This window comes from Grammomys surdaster, unplaced genomic scaffold (assembly GCF_004785775.1).
Source record: "Grammomys surdaster isolate TR1022 unplaced genomic scaffold, NIH_TR_1.0 64, whole genome shotgun sequence".
In the NCBI taxonomy this organism is placed as follows: domain Eukaryota; kingdom Metazoa; phylum Chordata; class Mammalia; order Rodentia; family Muridae; genus Grammomys; species Grammomys surdaster.
In genome coordinates, this window is record NW_021604566.1 from 16,129,103 (window position 1) to 16,150,158 (window position 21,056).

Genomic DNA, 21,056 nt, shown 5'->3' on the forward strand with positions numbered 1-21,056 from the left:
AGAGAGAGAGAGAGAGAGAGAGAGAGAGAGAGAGAGAGAGAGAGAGGAGGAAAAGAAATACAAGTGCAGTCACAAGCAGCCCTGGGGCATTAGTTACTTAAACTGACTATTTAAATTAATATTAATTTAAACTGTAAAATGTTAGATTTACATCCATTAAGATTCAACTTCAAGCCAGGAATGATGGTGCATGCCTTTAATCCCAGCAATTGGAAGACAGAGGTAGACCTCATGAGTTCTATGTCAGACTTGACCACATAGTGAATTCCAAGCCAGTTATGATTATATAGTGACAGCCTATCTTGGGAGGGAAGGAGATTCAGTTTCAGCCATATGTTGTATCTGTAATCCCAGCACCCACAAGGTGGTGGTAGGAATATTGAGTTTGAGGCCAGCCTGAGCTAGAGGTCAAGAATGATAGCTTGTGGTACACAGAGAGACAAACAAAACAAGACAAAAACAAAACAAAAAAACCTCCTCTGTACCTATGGCTCAGTCCTGTAATCATAGCTAGTCCAGAGGCATAGACAGGAGGATGGAAAATTCAAGAGTCTATCTGGGGCTACAGAATGAGTTCCAGACCAAGATAAGCAACTTGGGCCTTGTCTCAAAACAAATAGAAAAATGAAGCCTAGGGTTCAGTAGTACAGATCATTTCTAGCATTCAGGAGGCCTCAGGTTCAATCTTCGGTATTATAAATAAAAAAAGATACAGCTTTGGAACAACTTCTAGTCCATTTATTTCTACATGTGTGTGTGCAGCGTAGATGTGGAGGTCAGAGAATAACTTACTGGGGTCTGCTCTCGCCTTCTACCATGTAGACATTGGGGAATCAAAGTCACCTTTGCCAGTGAGGGCCTTTACCCACTGCACAGTCCTCCCAGCTCAGATCCATGTCTGTGTTAAAGCTGTGGGATTGGATACCCAGATCTTTTAACACACGGATTTGCTTTTAACCCTAACTATGTTACTAATGAAGAGTCAGACACTGAGTGAATGTACTGTTGCTCAGTTTCTTCATCTCCAAAATAGAAATAATTATGATGGTACCTGTTTCAATGATATTTTAATGTTAATTAAATACATGTAAAGATGCTAATGTACAGTTGATGGTAGGTAGACATTAATAGCTATTACTGTTGCCAGGCGGTGGTGGCGCACGCCTTTAATCCCAGCACTTGGGAGGCAGAGGCAGGTGGATTTCTGAGTTTGGGGCCAGCCGGGTTTAAAATTTTGTTTCCTGGACCCCCGGGCCTACAAAAAAAAAACTTTTTTTTTTCCAAAAAAAAAAAAAAAAAAAAAGCTATCACTGTTATTATTGTTGTTATGAAACAACTTTGATTCCTTTAAAAACAACAATAAACATACTAAAGTGGAGAGGGGAAAGCCCATATGACCTCAACCCTACACAAAGAACTCCAGGCAGTTAAGGAATGCTGAGAGGAGAGGAAATAGTCTTACCTAGGGAAGAGCACACCAGTGACTTATTCCATACCAAATAGTCGACCTTGAAAACATACATACAAATTGTTATATAGACTGAACACGTTGTATTTATAAATATATAACTATGTAACAATAAGTAATGCAAAAAGCTATTATTTTTACATTACTTTTTACTAAAATAATAATCAGATAACTTCAATAAAACAAGTGGACAGAAATAAACTTGGAGACTAATTATCCTTAATTTCAGAGAAAAGACAGCTTATTTAACACAAAGAACAGTTACAGATCTATATATGTACACAGACACACACACAGAGTTTGAAAAATGCACCAATTGAGACCAGGAATTTGAAAGAGAGCAAGAAGGGGCATTGTCGGTGGTGGCGCACGCCTTTAATCCCAGCACTTGGGAGGCAGAGGCAGGTGGATTTCTGAGTTCGAGGCCAGCCTGGTCTACACAGTGAGTTCCAGGACAGCCAGGGCTACACAGAGAAATCCTGTCTCAACCCCCCCCCCCCCAAAAAAAAAGAAGAAGAAGGGGCATATGTGAGGGTTTGGAAAGAAGAACAGGAAAGGGAAATATAATTATATTATAGTCTAAAAAAAAATAGAACAAATTGAAAACCTCCTACATATGATGCAGGCTGGGGTTATATCCCAGTTAGTAGAATGCTTGCGTGTCATGCACTAAGCCCCAGGTTCAGCCTTTAGCACTGCATAACCTAGGTGTAGAGGTATGCACCTCTGACCCCGGCATTTGGGAGGTGGAGGCAGAGAACAGAAAATTCAAGGTCAGCCGAGCGGTGGTGGCGCACACTTTTAATCCCAGCACTTGGGAGGCAGAGACAGGTGGATTTCTGAGTTCGAGGCCAGCCTGGTCTACAGAGTGAGTTCCAGGACAGAGGACAGCCAGGGCTACACAGAGAAACCCTGTCTCAAAAAAAAAAAAAAAAAAAAAAAAAAAGAAAAGAAAAAAGAAAATTCGAGGTCTCCACTATAAGGAGTTTGAGGTCTGCCTGGGCTCAAAAAATAAGACTATATACTATATATGCATAGAAAACCTTAATAATTGTGTTCTCTAACTGCTAACAGACAATATTACCTTTCTTTAGACTTATTTTTTAAACATTTGATGACAAACAATTCTCCTGCCTCCCAAGTGCTGGGATTAAAGGCGTGCGCCACCACCGCCCTGTGCAATTCTTTTAATACTTAAAAAGAAGACAAGCAGGTGGCAAACATCTTTAGTCCCATCACTCAGGAGACAGAGGCAAGTAGATCTCTATGGATTTGAAGCCAGCTTGGCTTCTATATAGTGAGTTCTACATAAACAAACAAAGACAAATATAATAACAGGATGTTTTCTTTAAAAGTGTTCTTACAAGTTGGCAAGCAGTAATTCTCAAACTGTGACCTGCCCATCATTAGCATCACCAACCAGAAACTCTGCTCAAAAGTGTCTCTTTGATTCTGATGGTTGCTTAAGTCTGGAATTACTGTGGACTTAACCCTTCTCACCTTTATACAGTATAAAGACTACTCATCTTGCCCAAAGTGCTCAACAACTTAAGTTTACTAAGTCCACCATTTACTCTTGAATATACTTTCTCCATGAATTTTTTTTTGTTTTGTTCTGACAAGGTCCTGCTCCATTGCCCAGGCTGGCCTTGTACTGGATCTCTCTCCTTGCATCATCCCTCAAGGGCACTAAGGGTCTTTTGAAAATAGCAACTGCTGTCTCAGTTACTGAATAATACAGAAAAACAAATGTTTTCTGAATCCAAGAAGGTAATCTGTCTCAAAGTGCTTTGATGTTAACACTTTAAAAATGTAACTTTTTAGGGAAGTGTTCAAACACATGTATATTAAAAATAATAATTTAAATTTCTTGTGACCCAACCAAAACAGCCAGATTTTGCCACTGGACACCAGCTGTTGTTCACTTCTTGTTAATTTTCTCTCAAATTAGAACAGTGGAATACATGATTATAACTATGAATAAGGTCAGTTATGGCACTTGCTAGTTAAGTGGCAATTTTAAAAATGATATCATATTTGAAAAATTAATATACTAAAAAAAATGCAGCCTCACAGAAAACTCCCTCTCCCATTTTCTTAGGACATTTAACCCGGACTAAATAATTGGATTCCACTTCCTAGCAGTGGTGGTGTCCTTTAGGGTCTCTTCCACACCATTCCTTTTCACTTTTGTTTTCCCCAAGCACACAACTTTCTGCGCAAGAGGAAAGTGTGGCGGGACACACTACCCACGGCGTCCTAGGAAATGTGGTTTCTTTGATTCTTTCTCCTGGGCCATAGAATGGGGGACAAACTACAAAAGAGATCCAGTTAAAAATACAATTACCGACAAGCCTCGCGAGTCATCGACTTCCTTTCTGCCCCCACCTCCCGAGTGCCTTCCTCTTCCTCCTCCCCGCGTGCGTCGAGTCGCTTTGCATCTCGGTATTTGAAGTTCTTTCTGGACGGAAGTACCTAACACTCCTTCGCGAGAGAGCAGCCGGAAGACTCTCGTTCCCAGAGGGCAGAGCGGAAGCTACGCCTGCGCAGTCTCAGTGAGGGCGTGTATGTCTGTGTCTGAGGGAGAGAGCGAGAGTGAGTGAGTGTGAGTGCGGGGTGGGGTGGTGGCCGTTACGTTCGGGGCAACGGCTAAGGCAGTGGAGAAGTGAGAAGAGAAACAACGTCCGGCGCTTCCGCCTTCCCCTAGGAAGAGGAGGAACTGGTAGGGAAAGGAAAGCCATTCGCCCTGGGCCTGGACTAGACCTCGTCGGGCCGGCGGAGGTCTGGCTATGTGCCTTTGAGGGTCGCTTAGGACGCAGAGCGAGAGCCGAGAGCAATGTCTCAGCCGCCGCCGCCTCCTCCGCTGCCGCCGCCGCCGCCTCCCCCCGAGGCTCCGCAGACTTCGTCGTCCCTGGCGGCGGCGGCTACTCCGGGGGGCCTTTCGAAACGAAGGGACCGGAGAATCCTTTCCGGGAGCTGCCCGGATCCCAAGTGCCAGGCGCGTCTCTTCTTCCCGGCCTCGGGTTCTGTCAGCATCGAGTGTACCGAGTGCGGACAGCGGCACGAGCAGCAACAGCTGCTGGGAGTGGAGGAGGTGACCGACCCGGACGTAGTGCTGCACAATCTGCTGCGGAACGCGCTACTCGGGGTGACGGGGGCCCCCAAGAAGAACACGGAACTGGTAAAGGTGATGGGCCTATCCAACTACCACTGCAAATTATTGTCGCCCATATTGGCACGCTATGGAATGGACAAACAAACGGGCCGGGCCAAGCTGCTCCGGGACATGAACCAAGGCGAACTGTTCGATTGCGCGTTACTCGGTGACCGGGCCTTCCTCATCGAACCAGAGCACGTCAACACAGTGGGCTATGGCAAGGACCGCTCCGGAAGCCTCCTATATTTGCATGACACTCTCGAGGATATCAAACGGGCCAATAAAAGTCAAGAATGCCTCATTCCAGTGCATGTGGATGGGGATGGACACTGCCTAGTGCATGCTGTGTCTAGGGCTCTAGTAGGCCGAGAGCTTTTCTGGCATGCCCTGAGGGAGAATCTTAAGCAGCACTTTCAGCAGCACCTAGCCCGATATCAAGCCCTGTTTCATGACTTTATTGATGCTGCCGAGTGGGAGGACATTATCAATGAATGTGACCCTCTGTTTGTGCCACCTGAAGGTGTCCCCTTAGGCCTGAGGAATATCCATATATTCGGCCTTGCCAATGTGTTACATCGTCCCATAATTCTCTTAGATTCCCTCAGCGGCATGAGAAGCTCTGGTGATTATTCAGCCACCTTTCTACCTGGACTCATACCTGCAGAGAAATGCACTGGGAGAGATGGTCATTTGAACAAGCCAATCTGTATTGCGTGGAGTAGCTCTGGTAGAAACCACTATATTCCCTTGGTAGGCATAAAGGGGGCTGCCTTGCCCAAACTACCCATGAATTTGCTACCTAAAGCATGGGGTGTGCCTCAGGACCTTATTAAAAAGTACATCAAGCTTGAGGAGGATGGTGGCTGCGTTATTGGAGGAGACAGAAGTTTGCAGGATAAGTACTTACTTAGGCTGGTTGCTGCTATGGAAGAAGTCTTTATGGACAAACATGGTATCCACCCTAGTTTGGTTGCCGATGTACATCAGTATTTCTACAGAAGGACTGGGGTGATAGGAGTTCAGCCTGAGGAAGTTACAGCAGCTGCTAAAAAAGCAGTAATGGATAATCGCCTTCACAAGTGTTTGCTTTGTGGTGCCCTTTCTGAACTTCATGTCCCTCCTGAGTGGTTGGCTCCAGGAGGGAAACTGTATAACCTGGCAAAAAGTACTCATGGACAGCTGAGGCCTGACAAAAATTACAGCTTTCCCTTAAACAATTTGGTTTGTTCATATGATCCAGTGAAAGATGTTCTGCTACCAGACTATGGATTGAGTAATCTAACAGCTTGTAACTGGTGCCATGGCTCATCTGTGCGAAGAGTCAGAGGAGATGGCTCTATTGTGTATTTGGATGGAGACAGAACTAATTCTAGGTCTACTGGTGGCAAATGTGGTTGTGGATTCAAACACTTTTGGGAAGGTAAAGAATATGACAATCTTCCAGAAGCTTTTCCTATCACTTTGGAGTGGGGAGGAAGAGTAGTCAGAGAAACAGTATATTGGTTCCAGTATGAAAGTGATCCGTCTTTGAATAGTAATGTTTATGATGTTGCAATGAAACTTGTTACCAAGCACTTTCCAGGTGAATTTGGGAGTGAGATCCTAGTTCAGAAAGTTGTTCACACTATATTGCATCAGACTGCAAAAAAAAATCCTGACGATTACACTCCTGTAAATATAGACGGTGCTCATGCTCAGAGAGTTGGAGATGTGCAAGGACAAGAATTGGAGTCTCAGCTACCAACTAAAATTATTCTTACTGGACAGAAAACAAAAACTTTGCACAAGGAAGAATTAAACATGAGTAAAACTGAAAGAACTATCCAACAGAACATCACAGAACAAGCTTCTGTGATGCAGAAACGGAAAACAGAGAAATTAAAACAAGAGCAAAAGGGGCAGCCCAGAACTGTTTCTCCAAGTACTATTCGTGATGGACCATCATCTGCACCGGCCACCCCCACCAAGGCTCCCTACTCACCTACCACTTCTAAGGAGAAGAAGATTCGAATAACAACTAATGATGGGCGCCAGTCCATGGTTACCCTTAAGCCTTCAACAACTTTTTTTGAACTTCAGGAAAGTATAGCCAGAGAGTTCAACATTCCTCCGTATTTACAGTGTATTCGATATGGCTTTCCTCCTAAAGAGTTAATGCCACCCCTGGCAGGAATGGAAAAGGAGCCAGTTCCTTTACAGCATGGTGACAGAATTACAATAGAGATCTTAAAAGGCAAAGCAGAAGGTGGTCCATCCACTGCTGCACACTCAGCCCACACTGTGAAACAAGATGAGATTGCTGTTACTGGCAAACTGTCGTCCAAGGAGCTTCAGGAGCAAGCTGACAAAGAAATGTACTCCTTGTGTCTTTTAGCAACATTAATGGGTAAGAGCAATTGAACTCTGATGGTATGTGTTAATTGTGAGTATAAAATACTGAGTTATTTTTTTTGTGGAGAGGAAAAAAATCTGTTTGGTAGTAGATACTAATATGATTATTGAGTGAGTATTAGAACAGCATGCAACTACAGAATGAAAGTAGTTACTCAACTGTTACCAGATTAATTAAATATATCTTATTTCAAAATTTGTTTTAAAAAGCAGATATATCTGTAGTTAAAGCCCTTTTTCTCCCTGTCTGAGCTCCATCTTGATCCTTTTTCATTTATTTTTAATTTCATTTTCCTGTCTGTCATGTGATTTCATGACTTCCTGTTTGGTGAATTGCAGTTTCTGGTGTTTATAGTCTCACTGTACTCCCACCTACTAGCCTATCTCCTCCATTTCCTATTCTTACTTCATCGTGTTTTTCTTAAGTGTATGCTACGGTTTTGTGTTTAATTTTATGGTTCAGTGACTCCACCATGATTGCAGTGAATAGCTCGTAAGAAACAAACAAGAAAGATGGCAATGGGGTTAGGAATTTCTTTTTGATAACTTAGTATAAATTGAAGGAAAATATATTATCAGCTAAATATGGTAATTTCAACCTTTGGGATCCTGTGTAGTGGTATGATTTTTGCATTATTTGCTTAACCTTTGTCTCTAAGTCCGTGATAACATGCTTTATACAAGTTTTCAAGTTTGAAGTAAAATTTAAAGGTTAGTTGTTAGAAGGGACTTAATTATGCTGAGATTAGAATTTTTAGCTAGAAAAGTGCTGGCTTTTGATTCTGTTTTCTCAGACTACTAAATAGTAGTGAATTGGACCTTGGTCTACTATAATGATTCGTTATTACTGGCTTATTAAGTTGGGAGCCGACTAGTTCATGGGAGATATAAAAATGGTACAAACGTTCAACTTGATATTGTTGATTTTGGTTTGGTAGGCATAAAAACTGAATTGGAGAATCCAACCTAGTTATTTTCCATATTTCTGAGACATTGTGGTTTCTTAGAGACTTTGTGGAATAGAGGAATGGCTGTATGATGTTGGGAATCAGAAGAAACAATTTAACTTTTGGCTCTAATACTTAGTGATTTCAGGAAAACTATTAACTCCCCAGTACTTCAATTGCTTCTGTACAAAAAGATCACTTGTAGTTGATATGAACATGGGTAACGTATTCCAAGGATTCTGAAAATAACATCCCCACAAAATGGGCAAAATTAGGTATATACAGAAAACATGCGGTTTCCCAAGTTAAAACAGGATAATAATGTCTGTCTTAAAAGAAGATAAATGCCAGGCAGTGGTGGCGCACGCCTTTAATCCCAGCACTTGGGAAGCAGAGGCAGGCGGATTTCTGAGTTCGAGACCAGCCTGGTCTACACAGTGAGTTCCAGGACAGCCAAGGCTGCACAGAGAAACCCTGTCTCGAAAAAAACAAAAAAAAAAAAAAAAAAAAAGAAGATAAATTAGGGGTTGGGGATTTAGCTCAGTGGTAGAGCGCTTGCCTAGCAAGCACAAGGCTCTGGGTTAGGTCCTCAGCTCTAAAAAAAAAAAGGCAAAATAACAAAAAGACCAAAAAAGAGGATAAATTTGAACATTTATGTGGCGAATATCTCCTATTCACTTTGTATATCCAGTAGCTAGTGCCCAGCGAGTAGTAAGCAGTTTGAAGTGTTTTGTTTTTAATTGAATTTAACATGTCTAAAGAAAGACTGTATCTGCAGAAATAGAATAGATGGTCAGCATTCAACACTGAAAAAGAGTCTGAAAAGCAGAATTTGGCAATGCTTATACACTGTTGTACAAAGGAGAAATATATCACCTGGGGTTCGTGATAATTCTGGTAACTAGAAAGGTAATCTTTGTTGAAGGATAGGAATATTTTTATGAGTCTGGTTTTGGCCTCTCTGCCAGAACATCCTCTTTACTGATTCCATGATTCCATAAGAGCATTTACTTGGTAACTTTCATTTAGCTTCATTTGATAATAGGTGAGAGTATAGATAAGGATTCCATTTACTCCATTGTAGATTAATACATTGATATTAATACATTATAAATCAGTAGTCTTAAATATTTGCTCAGTAGAAAAACCCTGTCTTGAAAAAAAAAAAACAAAAAATATTTGCTCAGTATGGTAATATATTCTATAATGAAAGTTAGTAAAAATACTAGCTTATAATTACTTTTCAAAAAATATTTTAAGCTTCCTGAATCTGATTTTCTAGGAACTAGTTTAGACTATAATGAGTGCCCCAAGATCCCACCTTCTATTCTGACCCTTTGCCTCGTCCCCTTTAATATTTACATGACTGTTTATAAGCCATAAGATATATATATTGCCAACACAAAAATTAAGTATAAAGGTGTATTTCTGCTTTAAGAAATAACACAAACCTGGTATGGTGGTGCATACATGTAACCCTAAGCACTCCAAGCACTTGAAAACCTAAGGTCTAAGGCTTGTCTTGAGCCTAGATTACATAGCAATCCTCTGTCTCCAGTGATGACAGCAACACCAAAAAATAAAAAACAAAACAAAAAAGCAAACTAAAGCAAAGTACTAACACTGGCTGCTTTGGTATGTTAGTCTTCTCTCTCTGATTGTTTTTTAATTATGTAGTAGGTACTCTTTAAAAGTAATGTGTTTGTAAAAATACTAGTTTTGGAATAGTTATATATATACATATGACCATATATAGTAACGTGGTGGTTACATTGGTGATACTAAAAAAAATAATAGGAGTTATTTGGAAATTTGCAAATTTCAAAATGCAGAAATTGCTGCCTTTATATTTGTTTAGAAATAGCTTGAAAGCCGGGCAGTGGTGGCGCACACCTTTAATCCCAGCACTTGGGAGGCAGAGGCAGGCAGATTTCTGAGTTTGAGGCCAGCCTGGTCTACAGAGTGAGTTCCAGGACAGAGGACAGCCAGGGCTACACAGAGAAACCCTGTCTTGAAAAACCAAAAAAAAAAAAAAAAAAAAAAAAATCAAGCTTTACAATATTTATTTACTTTCTCACTTATATTTAGTTTTGAATATATCCTCTCGTTTGACCAACTTTTGCTTACTATTCTATTCTAAGTAGATCCTCTTTATTTTTATATCCTATTCATTTTCCTTATAGCACCTATTACAAGCTTGTTCTTTTAATTATTTGCTCCTTCCCCACTAGATTTGAAATCTACAAACATAGAAAATATAACCTGTTTTTAATGGATGCCTTAATCACCTAATGTAGTCCTGCTACATTTTATGATACTAAGCAGATGCTTACTAAGTGAATGAACAGATTAGTTCATCAAAATGAATGAATGCTGTGAGCCTGAGACTACGTCAGATGAATGGAGACATAATTCCTGTCTTCTGTGAACTTATGTGTTAGCTATTTATCTATTGCTATGCTAAAGCACCATGACCAGGGCCACTTAATAGAAAAAGGGCTTGTGGGTCCAGAGGAATAAGAGAGCACATCTCCATCACGGCAGGGAAATGTGGCAATATGTAGGTATGGCTTTTGCAGCAGTAAGCTGAGAGTTTACATCAGCAGGAATCAAAGAGCTTACTTAGAAGGGCACAGGGACACTTTAAAACTTGAAAGCCCTCACCTAGCCAACAGACTGCCTCCTGCAAGCCCACACCTCCTAAATCTACCCAAACATTACCACCAACTGGGAACCAAACAATCAAATGCTGGAGACTTGGGGGGTGGGAGGGCCATTTCTCAATCAGATCAACACAACTTGCCTGCTAGGGTCTCTCTCTGCTGTGGAAGTCTTCTGATTTTATAGTTTTAATCAAAACATGACCAACCTTCTTTTCCATAGACATAAAAAAATGATAAACCTCAAATATATTTATCATAGTATTTTAGAAAAATGTCTTATTTGATAACACACACACACACACACACACAGATTGTATGTATTTGTGAAATGTGTTGGCTTGTATTAGCCTGAGATGTGTTTTTCCCTTTTTTTGAGGCTGGTTTTATTATTTAGCTAATGGCTTTAGATGGTTCAATTTATCACACTGGGGAGGGTGTGGTAGAGCACATGACCTCATGGAGGTCACGGGGCAGAGAAAAGAGCTGTTTTGAGCTTTTATATGTTTTTGTGATACTAGAATTGAACTTAGGACCTTACCTTCTTTTGTTTTTAAGTATAATATTCATTAAATAGATTTTTGTATTGTATCAACAAAATATCAGTCATCTCGGTATGGGGCATTCATGGAAATAGTCACAGTTGCTTTGAAACATATAATGGCAGTACAAAAATTTTCCTGTGATAGTTCACGTGTACTTTTAATACATTTTATCCAGACTGTTGGAGTTTATTTAACTTAGTTTTTGCAGACTGCCATCTTCATTACTTACATAGTGTTTAAATCAACCCCTGATTATGGCTTTGCAAAATATATTAATACAATTCCTTATAGATCACTTATTTGTATTTTGTTATATGGCAACTATGGTAGGTATGATCTGACATAAGAATTTGGCTCATTTCTTTTTTCTTACTATTTTCTGGTTATCCTAACATGATCGGGAGATAGAGAGGTTTAGTGAAAACAAAACTTGACTGTAGTTTAGTTATCTCATCAGTTCGCTACCAACTTTTGAAAAATGGAGCAGCTTATTGGATTTTATTATACTGTTTTTCTTCCTGAAAGGCCTGTGGCTTTTTACTATATACTTTTAAAATATAGAGCCTATTTGGATCAATCCCTAGCATCCAAAACCTCGTAACACTTGTAATTTCTTTTTACTTATTGGCGAAGGTGGTACTGGTGGTTGAATCTAAAATCTCATGCATGTTTAGCAAACATGTTTCTTTTTCTTTTTTTTTTTTTTTTGGTTTTTCGAGACAGGGTTTCTCTGTGTAGCCCTGGCTGTCCTGGAACTCACTCTGTAGACCAGGCTAGCCTCAAACTCAGAAATCTGCCTTCCTCTGCCTCCCAAGTGCTAGGATTAAAGGCGTGTGCCACCACCGCCTGGCAAGCAAACATATTTCTACTTACTAATCCCATCATAATACCTCAGGATTTTCCAGAATCACATTTGGAACTCAGATGTTTATTTTTTTTAGGTGATACTAGATCTCTGTATTATTATTCTCTCTTTATATCTCTTTATATTTTTCTTCAAATGCTAGGTGAAAGTTTGAAATCTAGATCATGCTTATACATATAGTTATTCCTTATGTGCCATTGAATGGTTTTACTTATTTATATGTAGAACATTTGTAGTGAGAAATGTTAATCATATACATTGTATGTAATTTATGTAATTATACTTTGAAGATTAAGTTAATCACTTTCTATGATTTAGCCATTTGATATGTTTTACTTACTTTTGTTTTCTTCCAAAGAATTCCAATATATATAAAGTAACATGTGGTAGTAGTTTTTTGAACCACTGACCTTTCTCTGAATCTGTGTATACACACACCTGTGCATATACTCCACAGCACATATGTGGAGGTCAGAGGACAGCTTGAGGGAGTTGGTTCTCCTCCCACAGTGAGGGTCCAGGGATTAAATTTGGGTTGTTAAGTTTGGCAGTAAGTGTGTGCCATTACCTGACGAGCAATTGTTGAATTTTATTCTTTAAACTGCCTTTTTAAGGAATATATAACAATTATTGGCTTTAGGACACTGGAACGGTTCGTGTTGAGTCATAAAAATCAAGGCAGAGGGAACTGGGTTTGATGGTGCATGCCTATAATTGCAGCACTCAGGAGGTGGAAGAAGAGGAAGGATGATTGTGAGTTCTAAGCTAGTCTCTGCTACCTGGTGAGACCCTGTCTGACAACAACAGAACAAAAAGTCAAGATAAGGTGAGGTTAGTAGAGAAGGACTCGCTCTTGTATTATATAGAAAAGGATCTTGGACTTTTATCTATGTTCTTTTCTTTTCCTTTTTTTTTTCCTCCTTTTTTTTTTAGACATTGTCCTGTAGCTTACACTTGGCCTTAGGAATCCTTGTGAAGCTGAGGATTTCTTTTGGACTGCTTTGCTTCAGTATGGGAAATTTAACTACAGGAACAAAGGGAGTTGGGGAGGACAAGACTCAGGGAAAACCAGTAGTCTAGTCAGGAGACAGAGGTAGTACTATAGATGGAGAAGGTGCCATGGAGAGCTTTATGTGACTGTGGTGAACTTGTACAAAGATCCTGATCCCCTGTCCCCTATCTTGTTTCTTTTACTAACAAAGATAATTTATTGGAGGTATTTATATACCAAAGGAAATAATTTCTCTTTTCTATAGTCCATTGATATTGCACATATTTTTAAAGCAGGACTGTGAATAGAGTCATCATGTTTTTTTTAACGTGACTTGAACGCTAGTAGATGTTTAATTTTAGGGTTATGTATAAACTTTGGATTGGTGTGAAGATTCATACCCTATCTTGCCACTTACTAGCTACATGATCTTGGGAGAATTATTTAAGCACTGTTCTGAGCTTTGTTTGCTTGTAAATGAAGTAGAGAGAACTTAGTTATTACAGTAGAAGAAGCTGTTAAAGGTACCTTCTCAGCTTAAAGATAGGTAAATAAATAGCGGCTTAAATGATATTATACGTCCTTTAACCACAGAGTGATGATGTAGTATTACCCTTTCTGGGCAAAAATTAGTTCTTGGGAGATAGAGAGTGAAAAATTTTACACTTAATGTATAAAATTAAACACAAATACATTAGCATAAACAAAATAGTATAGTAGAGTATCTGCTATTCATACTTTATGAGGAGTGGGGCTGATTTGGAAAGTAATGTCTAAAGAGTCTTTATGGGGAGATGATGAAAACAAAGAGATATATGACCTACTTAAAGAAGGCATGGTCTGGAGTGTGAAGTGCTAAAAAATGTGATATTTTTCTCATTACTCTTCACTGTGGCACCTGTTCAGATTTTTATCCCCAAAAGCCAAAATAACAACAAAAAACCCTCCAAACCAACCCCAAACCCTGCTACCCCTACTTTTTTCCAAATAAATAATATCCTTGTTTTCCAAATAAATAATATCCTTGAGTATTTTAGAAAAACTGTGACTATTTAGGATAAGAGTGACCATAATTAAATGAAAGGTTATCACCATAGAAATAAATTTTCTAGATAAAATTTGGTCAGTGTAACTGTTAATAGTGTAGGAGTTATTAGTGTATTTGTACTTGGGTGGATTTGATATTTTAAATCGTTTTAAATCAAACGTTTCTGCATGTCTTCATTTAAATATAACCATTTTGGTAATGGTACTGTATTAGTAAAAAGTGTTTATGTAACTGAATGTTCTGGTTAAATGAAGGTTCACGTGCCAAGGCTTAAAATTTTATATTTTAAATTGGTTCACTAAAGATAACTTTAGCTGAGTATTACACAGCTTCATATTCCTCTTTATGGTATGGGAAAGAATTGCAGACATATGATTAATCTGCATCAATTATTTCCATACAAGACTCAGGTCTAGCAGTATAATTTTCTAGTAGAAAAGACAAAAACTAACTCATTATTGCTATGTGTTCTTATTTTCTATGATGTAATATAATAATGATGAAAATAATGAAAGTATAAAGAAGCAGCACATCTACATAGTTCCATTCTCTCATTCTGATGTTTTCAAATGTTATTTTCTTTTTTTCCCTTTTGTTGGTAGGTTTGAACTCTGAACCTTGGGCAACAAAAGACAACATTAATTACTTATGTTTAATCTGTCTACTTACATTTCTCTCTGGCTATTTCTTTTTCTTCGCTTTTAACACACACATGCACAATACAATTTTATATTCTAGTTAAAAGTGAGTATCTTTTCATAATCTTTTCTGTTCCTAACCAGTGTTTACCAGCAAGTTTCCCTTGAGGTATTCTGAAACGTCAAATATATTTTGTTTAATATGCTCAATACAGATTTATATAGTTTTTTTTTTTTTGGTTGTTTTGTTTTGTTTTTCGAGACAGGTTTTCTCTGTGTAGCCCTGGCTGTCCTGGAACTCACTCTGTAGACCAGGCTGGCCTCGAACTCAGAAATCCGCCTGCCTCTGCCTCCCAAGTGCTGGGACTAAAGGCCTGCGCCTCCATTGCCCAGCTGATTTGTATAGTTTTAAGGATATTTTTGTTAGCTTCTATATTTAAAAATTGAGGAAACTTATTAAAAATTTAGATTGTTATAGTGTCCTGAAAAGTGACATGGGTCTTCAAACTCTGGGTTAGGCTCCCTTGTAACAGCAGTTGGCATTACCTTTACATGGTCCTTTACATGGTCCATCCGTTTTCTGGAATGCCATTGTATCGCATCTGTGTTATACTCATTCTGATCTGAGCCCTGCAATCTCTGTTTTAGGCTAATCTGTGTCAGCATAGTCAAGGATGGCACTCTTGTGTTTGAACTCACACTTTGCTTTTGTCTTTCAGGAGAAGACGTGTGGTCTTATGCAAAGGGACTTCCTCACATGTTCCAGCAGGGTGGTGTATTCTACAATATTATGAAGAAAACTATGGGTATAGTTACATTCTGATTTTATTCTTGGATAATGTTTCTATCTAAGCTATTATAAACTTGAGAACACTCAAATAGGGGACCAGTGAGATGGCTCAGTGGGTAGAGGCACCTGCTGACAAGCTTAACAACCTGATTTCTATCCCTGGGACCTACATGGTAGAAGGAGAAAACCAGCTTCTGCAGTTGTCCTCTAACCTCCACATGTACACCATGGTACTTGTACACCCATGCACACACGTACATACACATAAAATAAGTAAAATGTAATAATATTATAAAAGGACAGTCAGATATTTTATTAAAAATATTGACAGTTGGGCATAGTACCACATGCTTGTAGTCCAAGTTTGGGGTATTAATAGTGGAGAACTCCTTGAGCCCAGCAGTTCCCACCTATCCTGGGCAACATAATGAAACACCCCATCACCACTTCTTTTTTTATTTTTGAAATCTAGTTTATTTCTTTGTTAGACTTTTTTTTCCCCATACTATCTTTATTATTTGGGAATTTCACATCATGAACCTTGATCACACTCCCCTGTCCTCCCAGATCTCCCCCTCCCCAACCCTTGTGGTCTTACCTCCACAAAAGAAAGAAGAAGGGAAAAAAAAACAAACCAAATTCAGTTTGTGTTGCCCAATATAGTCACTGGAGCATAATTGAACTCCCAGTGGCCAGCCCCTTAAAGGAAACTTGAGTCCTTCCCTACGCACACCCTTGCCAGAAGCCATAGTTGTGGAGAGCTATACTTCAGCAATCTTTATCACAATTTTTAAAATTTCTTGTCAATAGCTTTCTGTCTAGGGGAGGTGGGGGTGGGATGTGAGTAGGGGTTGTCATAGAAGCCTTCCATGTCCCTCTGTGAGTCTGCAGTCATGGATACTACTGCCAAAGTATCTTTCTTGCCCTTTGTAGTCAGCAGGAGCACGATGATGGACTTCCATGTAGTTTCTTGCAACAGCATGGACCATGCATATCCACATGAGATGCCCCTATTTCTTTTCTTCTTTTTTTTTTTTTTTTTTTTTTTTTTTTTTTTTGAGACAGGATTTCTCTGTGTGGCCCTGGCTGTCCTGGAACTCACTCTGTAGACCAGGCTGGCCTCGAACTCAGAAATCTCCTGCCTCTGCCTCCCAAGTGCTGAGATTAAAGGCGTGCGCCACCACTGCCCAGCAAGATGCCCCTATTTCTTAAAGATTTATTTTATTTTAAATTGTGTTTGTACATATGTGTGTGTGCACATGAGTGCAGGTGCTCTTAGACACCAGAAGATGTTGGATTTCCTTGAGCTGGAAGGGCTTTGAACTTTCCAACCCTATGTGCTAGGAACTGAACTTGAGTCTTCTACAAGAGCAGTATGTGTTCTTAACCACTGAGCCATCTCCAGTCCAAGACACTGCCCCCAACCCCCATGTTTTTTTTTTTTAAAGTGTGTGCATGTTTCTTTTCTTTTTTTTCCCTCCTTTAGTGCTAGGGTGTGAACCAAAGACTTTACTCATGTTAGGCAAGTGCTCTACTACTGAGCTATATATATGTGGGTTGTGTGTGTTTGTGTGTGTGTGTGTGTGTATGTATGTATCCCACCACTGAGCTACATCCCAAACCTGTGTATAAGTGTGTGTATGTATGCACATATATATGAATGAGCATATGTGTATGAAAGCCAGAACAGAGCCTCAGGTGTCTGTCATTCCTCATATGCTACCTATAGATTTTTTTTTTTAAGCTAAGGCCTCTTGCTGGCCTTGGAACTTTCCAAGTAGGCTAGGTTAGCTGGCCAGTAAGCCCCAGAGATCTACTTAATCTGTTTCTTTGGCATTGGTATATTAATCATGTGCCACTTTTTTTCCAATATATGTTCTGGAGATTGAACTCAGGATTTTGTGCTCACAGCAAGCACTTTACTGATAGATCCATTCTCTCCCATCCTGTGTGTGTTTGTATATGTGTATTTATTTATTTATTTATTTAAATACTTCTTTGTTTACTAATCTGCCTTATTCTGATGTGGTCAGGTATGTTTTCTGCAGTGTAATTAAAACATTTTTATATTGCTTTCTTGCTTCTATTTTGGTCCTTAATGATGAAAGAATACAAGCTGTGAAATTAGAGGCAGAACTGATTACACTGCTTGTGACTGTCCCAGAACCAGATAATATGGTGTTTTTATTGTTTTGTTTTAGTGGTGACTTACTGCTTTTTTAGGTTTCGGGAAATATTTAACTTCTTTGAGTATAAAGATAAATACACTTGTATGTAAGTATACAGTTACACCTATAGGATTTTAAGATCTTGGGAGAGAAGTTGGTAGGACATATATTTGTACCTCATATGTTTTTGCAGAGTTATGTGTACTTTTAGCTTCAGATTTATCATTCTGGTTTAGCTTATTATTTCTCCTACCTAGCTTTACAACATTAAAAACAAAATTTTGTGTACACTTATCCTTTGAACTTTTTTCCTTCAAAACATCAAATCCCAACTAGGCTGCTGTACAAATGTTCAGACACAGAAAGGAGCAAGGGTATTAATGAGTCCTCTGTACCTATCACCTGGCCTTCCACAATTACTAGTACAGTTCAACTTTCTTCTTCTACTTTTTTTTGTTTTTGTTTTTTTGTTTTCAAGGCAGGGTTTCTCTGTGAAGCCCTGGCTGTCCTGGAACTCACTCTGTAGACCAGGCTGGCCTTGAACTCAGAAATCCATCTGCCTCTGCTGCCCAAGTGCTGGGATTAAAGGCCTGCGCCACCACTGCCCAGCTTCAACTTTCTTCTTAACTGGACTGTTTGAGCTAATCTCAGATATATAGTTTCAGAACTAAGTCCTTTTAGTGTGTATATAAAATGTGAAATATTTTAATTTTACCAAATATTGATGTTCAAATATCAAACAGATATTTTCTTTCAGTTCATTTGAATCAGGGAACCAAAGAATGAATATATATATATTTTTTTTTTTTAAAAAAGGATTATTGTTATTTTGAACGTCTTAATTTTATTGTGTATAAAAATGATGTGTGGGTATATGTGTGTGTGTGTGCACGTGCGTGCATGCATGTGTGTGTGTGTGTGTGTGCATGGGTGTCAGCTTGTTTGTTTGTGGTTAGGAGTCAGTTCTTTGCTTTCACCTTGGGTCTTGGCATTGAGCTCTGGTTGTCAGGCTTGTTTGTTAAGCACTTTTCATGCACTCAGTCATTGTGCCAGCCCAGAGACGTGTACAAATACTCCAAAATATTTGGAACCAGAAACATTTTGTATTTTGGGGGACTTAGGGACACTTTGCATATACATCATGATCTATTTTGTTGATGGAACTCAAGTAAAAAATTCATTTGTGTGTCCTACATGCCTTAAACATAACACCTGCAGATAATCTCACATAATCTCCTTAAGTAATTTTGTAGTAACATGAAACAATTTTTAAGTCACATGAAGCCAGTTTCATAGTGTGGAATCTTCTTTTAGTGTCAGTATTTTGTGCTGAAGAAAGTTTCAGATTTTGGCACATTATGGATTTCAGATTGTTGGATTAGAGGTACTCAGAACCTGTATATTCTTTAATATACTGTATATAGATTTTGAGAAATATGCAGTCCTGTATTAACCCCAGTAAAAATGCAGAATATCTTCTATCATTCCAGATTTTTAGCCAGTCCCCATTTCCCAGTCCCCATACATTGGCAACCACTGATTTTTTTTTTCTGAGTTCATTTATTTTTCTTTTTCACATTGCTATATTAGGATGACTTTTTGTGCTTGGTCCCTTTTGCTTAGAATAGACATGGGTAAGTTAGCTTGAGGGACGTGTCCCATCTGTTGCTTGTGAGGTCTTGTTGGCATGTAGCCGTCCATATTCCTGTCTACATACTACCTAGTGCTGCTTTTGCAGTACAGCACCAGAACTGAATAGTATTAGAAACTTACAGTCCACTAGAGTCAAAGTGCCATAACAGCTCTCTTTAGACAGAAAAGCCTTTTTGTTTTTGTTTTTGTTTTTTTTTTTTTTTTTTTGGTTTTTCGAGACAGGGTTTCTCTGTATAGCCCGGGCTGTCCTGGAACTCACTCTGTAGACCAGGCTGGCCTCGAACTCAGTTGTTTTTAATTATATAAAGGATTTTCAGTTTTGCATATGGAAGTCTGTGGTCTATGGTCTGGTAAATAGCTTTCTTGCTAGTAAAGTCCTGAGGCAGTATAGGACAAAACATGGCAAGAACCAGGGATAGGGAATTTGTCTTATTCTGTTTCAGGGTATATTGGCAGGTATTAGTAGTTGATTTCATTTTCATTGCTGAATAGTATTTTATTGATTGAATGTATCACATTAAAAAATAATAGGGGCTGGAGCGATGACTCAGCTGTTGATTAAGAGTGCCTTTTGCTCTCGCAGAGGATGAGAGTTCAGTTTCCAGCACCAACTTTGGCAGCTCATAATCCTGTAACTCCAGCTCTAGGGAAGCTGCTGCCATTTTCTGGCCTCCACAGGTACCCTTATACGTAAGGTCACAGACAGACACACAGAAACACACACACACACACACACACACATTTTTAAAAAGATCTCAACCAAAAGACATTTGAACTGTTTTCAATTTTTAGCTACTATGACTCTAGCCCTGTAAACATTTATCATGTATGTACAGGTCTTTTTATTCATGCAAGCTTTTCTCTTTTCTTTTTTCCTTCCTTCCTTCCTTTCTTTCTTCCTTCCTTCCTTCCTTCCTTCATTCCTTCCTTCCTTCCTTTCTTCCTTCTCCTCCTCCTTCTTATCAATATCATTGTTCTTATTTTGAGATGGGGTTTCTCTAGCTGTCCTGAACTGCCACTATAGACTGGGCTGGCCTTGAACTCAGAAATCTATCTGCCTTCCTTTGCCTCTGCAGTGCTGGGATTAAAGGCATGGGCCACTACACCTGACTTCATGTAAGTTTTGCATTTCACTTTGGTAAATACTTAAATGGAACCTATGGTCATATGGTGAGTATATATTTATCTTTATAAGAAACTTCTATGACTGGGGAAATGGCTTAATTGGTGTAAAGTGCCCGCTACATAAGTGTGAGAATCTGAGTCCAGATTACAGAGCATGATGGCAAGTGCCTGCAATCCTAGCAGAGACAAAAGTATTCCTGCAGCTGGCTTGTAAGCTAGTCTTGCCAAATCAGTGAGCTGTGGGATCAGAAGAAAGAATCCTGTGGAGAATGAGAGGAAGATAATCAATGGTGACCTCTGGCTTCCACATGCACACATATATGTACATACTCAGCCACCATGAACCTATCTATATATCACACATACACACACGCGCACACACACACACACACACACACACACACACACACACTCTCTCTCTCACAGAAACTTCCATAACATTTTCCAAAGTGATTAGACCACTTTTCATTTCTGTTAGAAACTGTATGAAATTCCATTTGTTTTAGATTTGTTTTGGATTTGGTAGTGTCACTTGTATCATTTCTGTTAGAAACTATATGAAATTCCATTTGTTTTAGATTTGTTTTGGATTTGGTAGTGTCACTTGTAT

The 21,056-nt window shown here is 39.1% G+C and overlaps 1 protein-coding gene and 1 long non-coding RNA gene across 2 annotated transcripts in view; one reads left to right on the forward strand and one right to left on the reverse strand.

Annotated features, from left to right (window-relative positions):
- Window positions 1-1,508, reverse strand: part of LOC114622181 — an 11,960-nt gene extending 10,452 nt beyond the window's left edge. The window contains exon 1 of the long non-coding RNA XR_003711557.1: window positions 1,463-1,508. This is a non-coding gene — a long non-coding RNA (uncharacterized LOC114622181). The remainder of the gene's footprint in view (window positions 1-1,462) is intronic.
- Window positions 1,509-4,043: 2,535 nt separating this feature from the next.
- Window positions 4,044-21,056, forward strand: part of Vcpip1 (valosin containing protein interacting protein 1) — a 25,646-nt gene continuing 8,633 nt past the window's right edge. Inside the window, exons 1-2 of the mRNA XM_028769641.1 lie at window positions 4,044-7,011; window positions 15,430-15,516. Coding sequence (XP_028625474.1) covers window positions 4,305-7,011; window positions 15,430-15,516 — 2,794 coding nt within the window. The 5' untranslated portion in view covers window positions 4,044-4,304. The remainder of the gene's footprint in view (window positions 7,012-15,429; window positions 15,517-21,056) is intronic.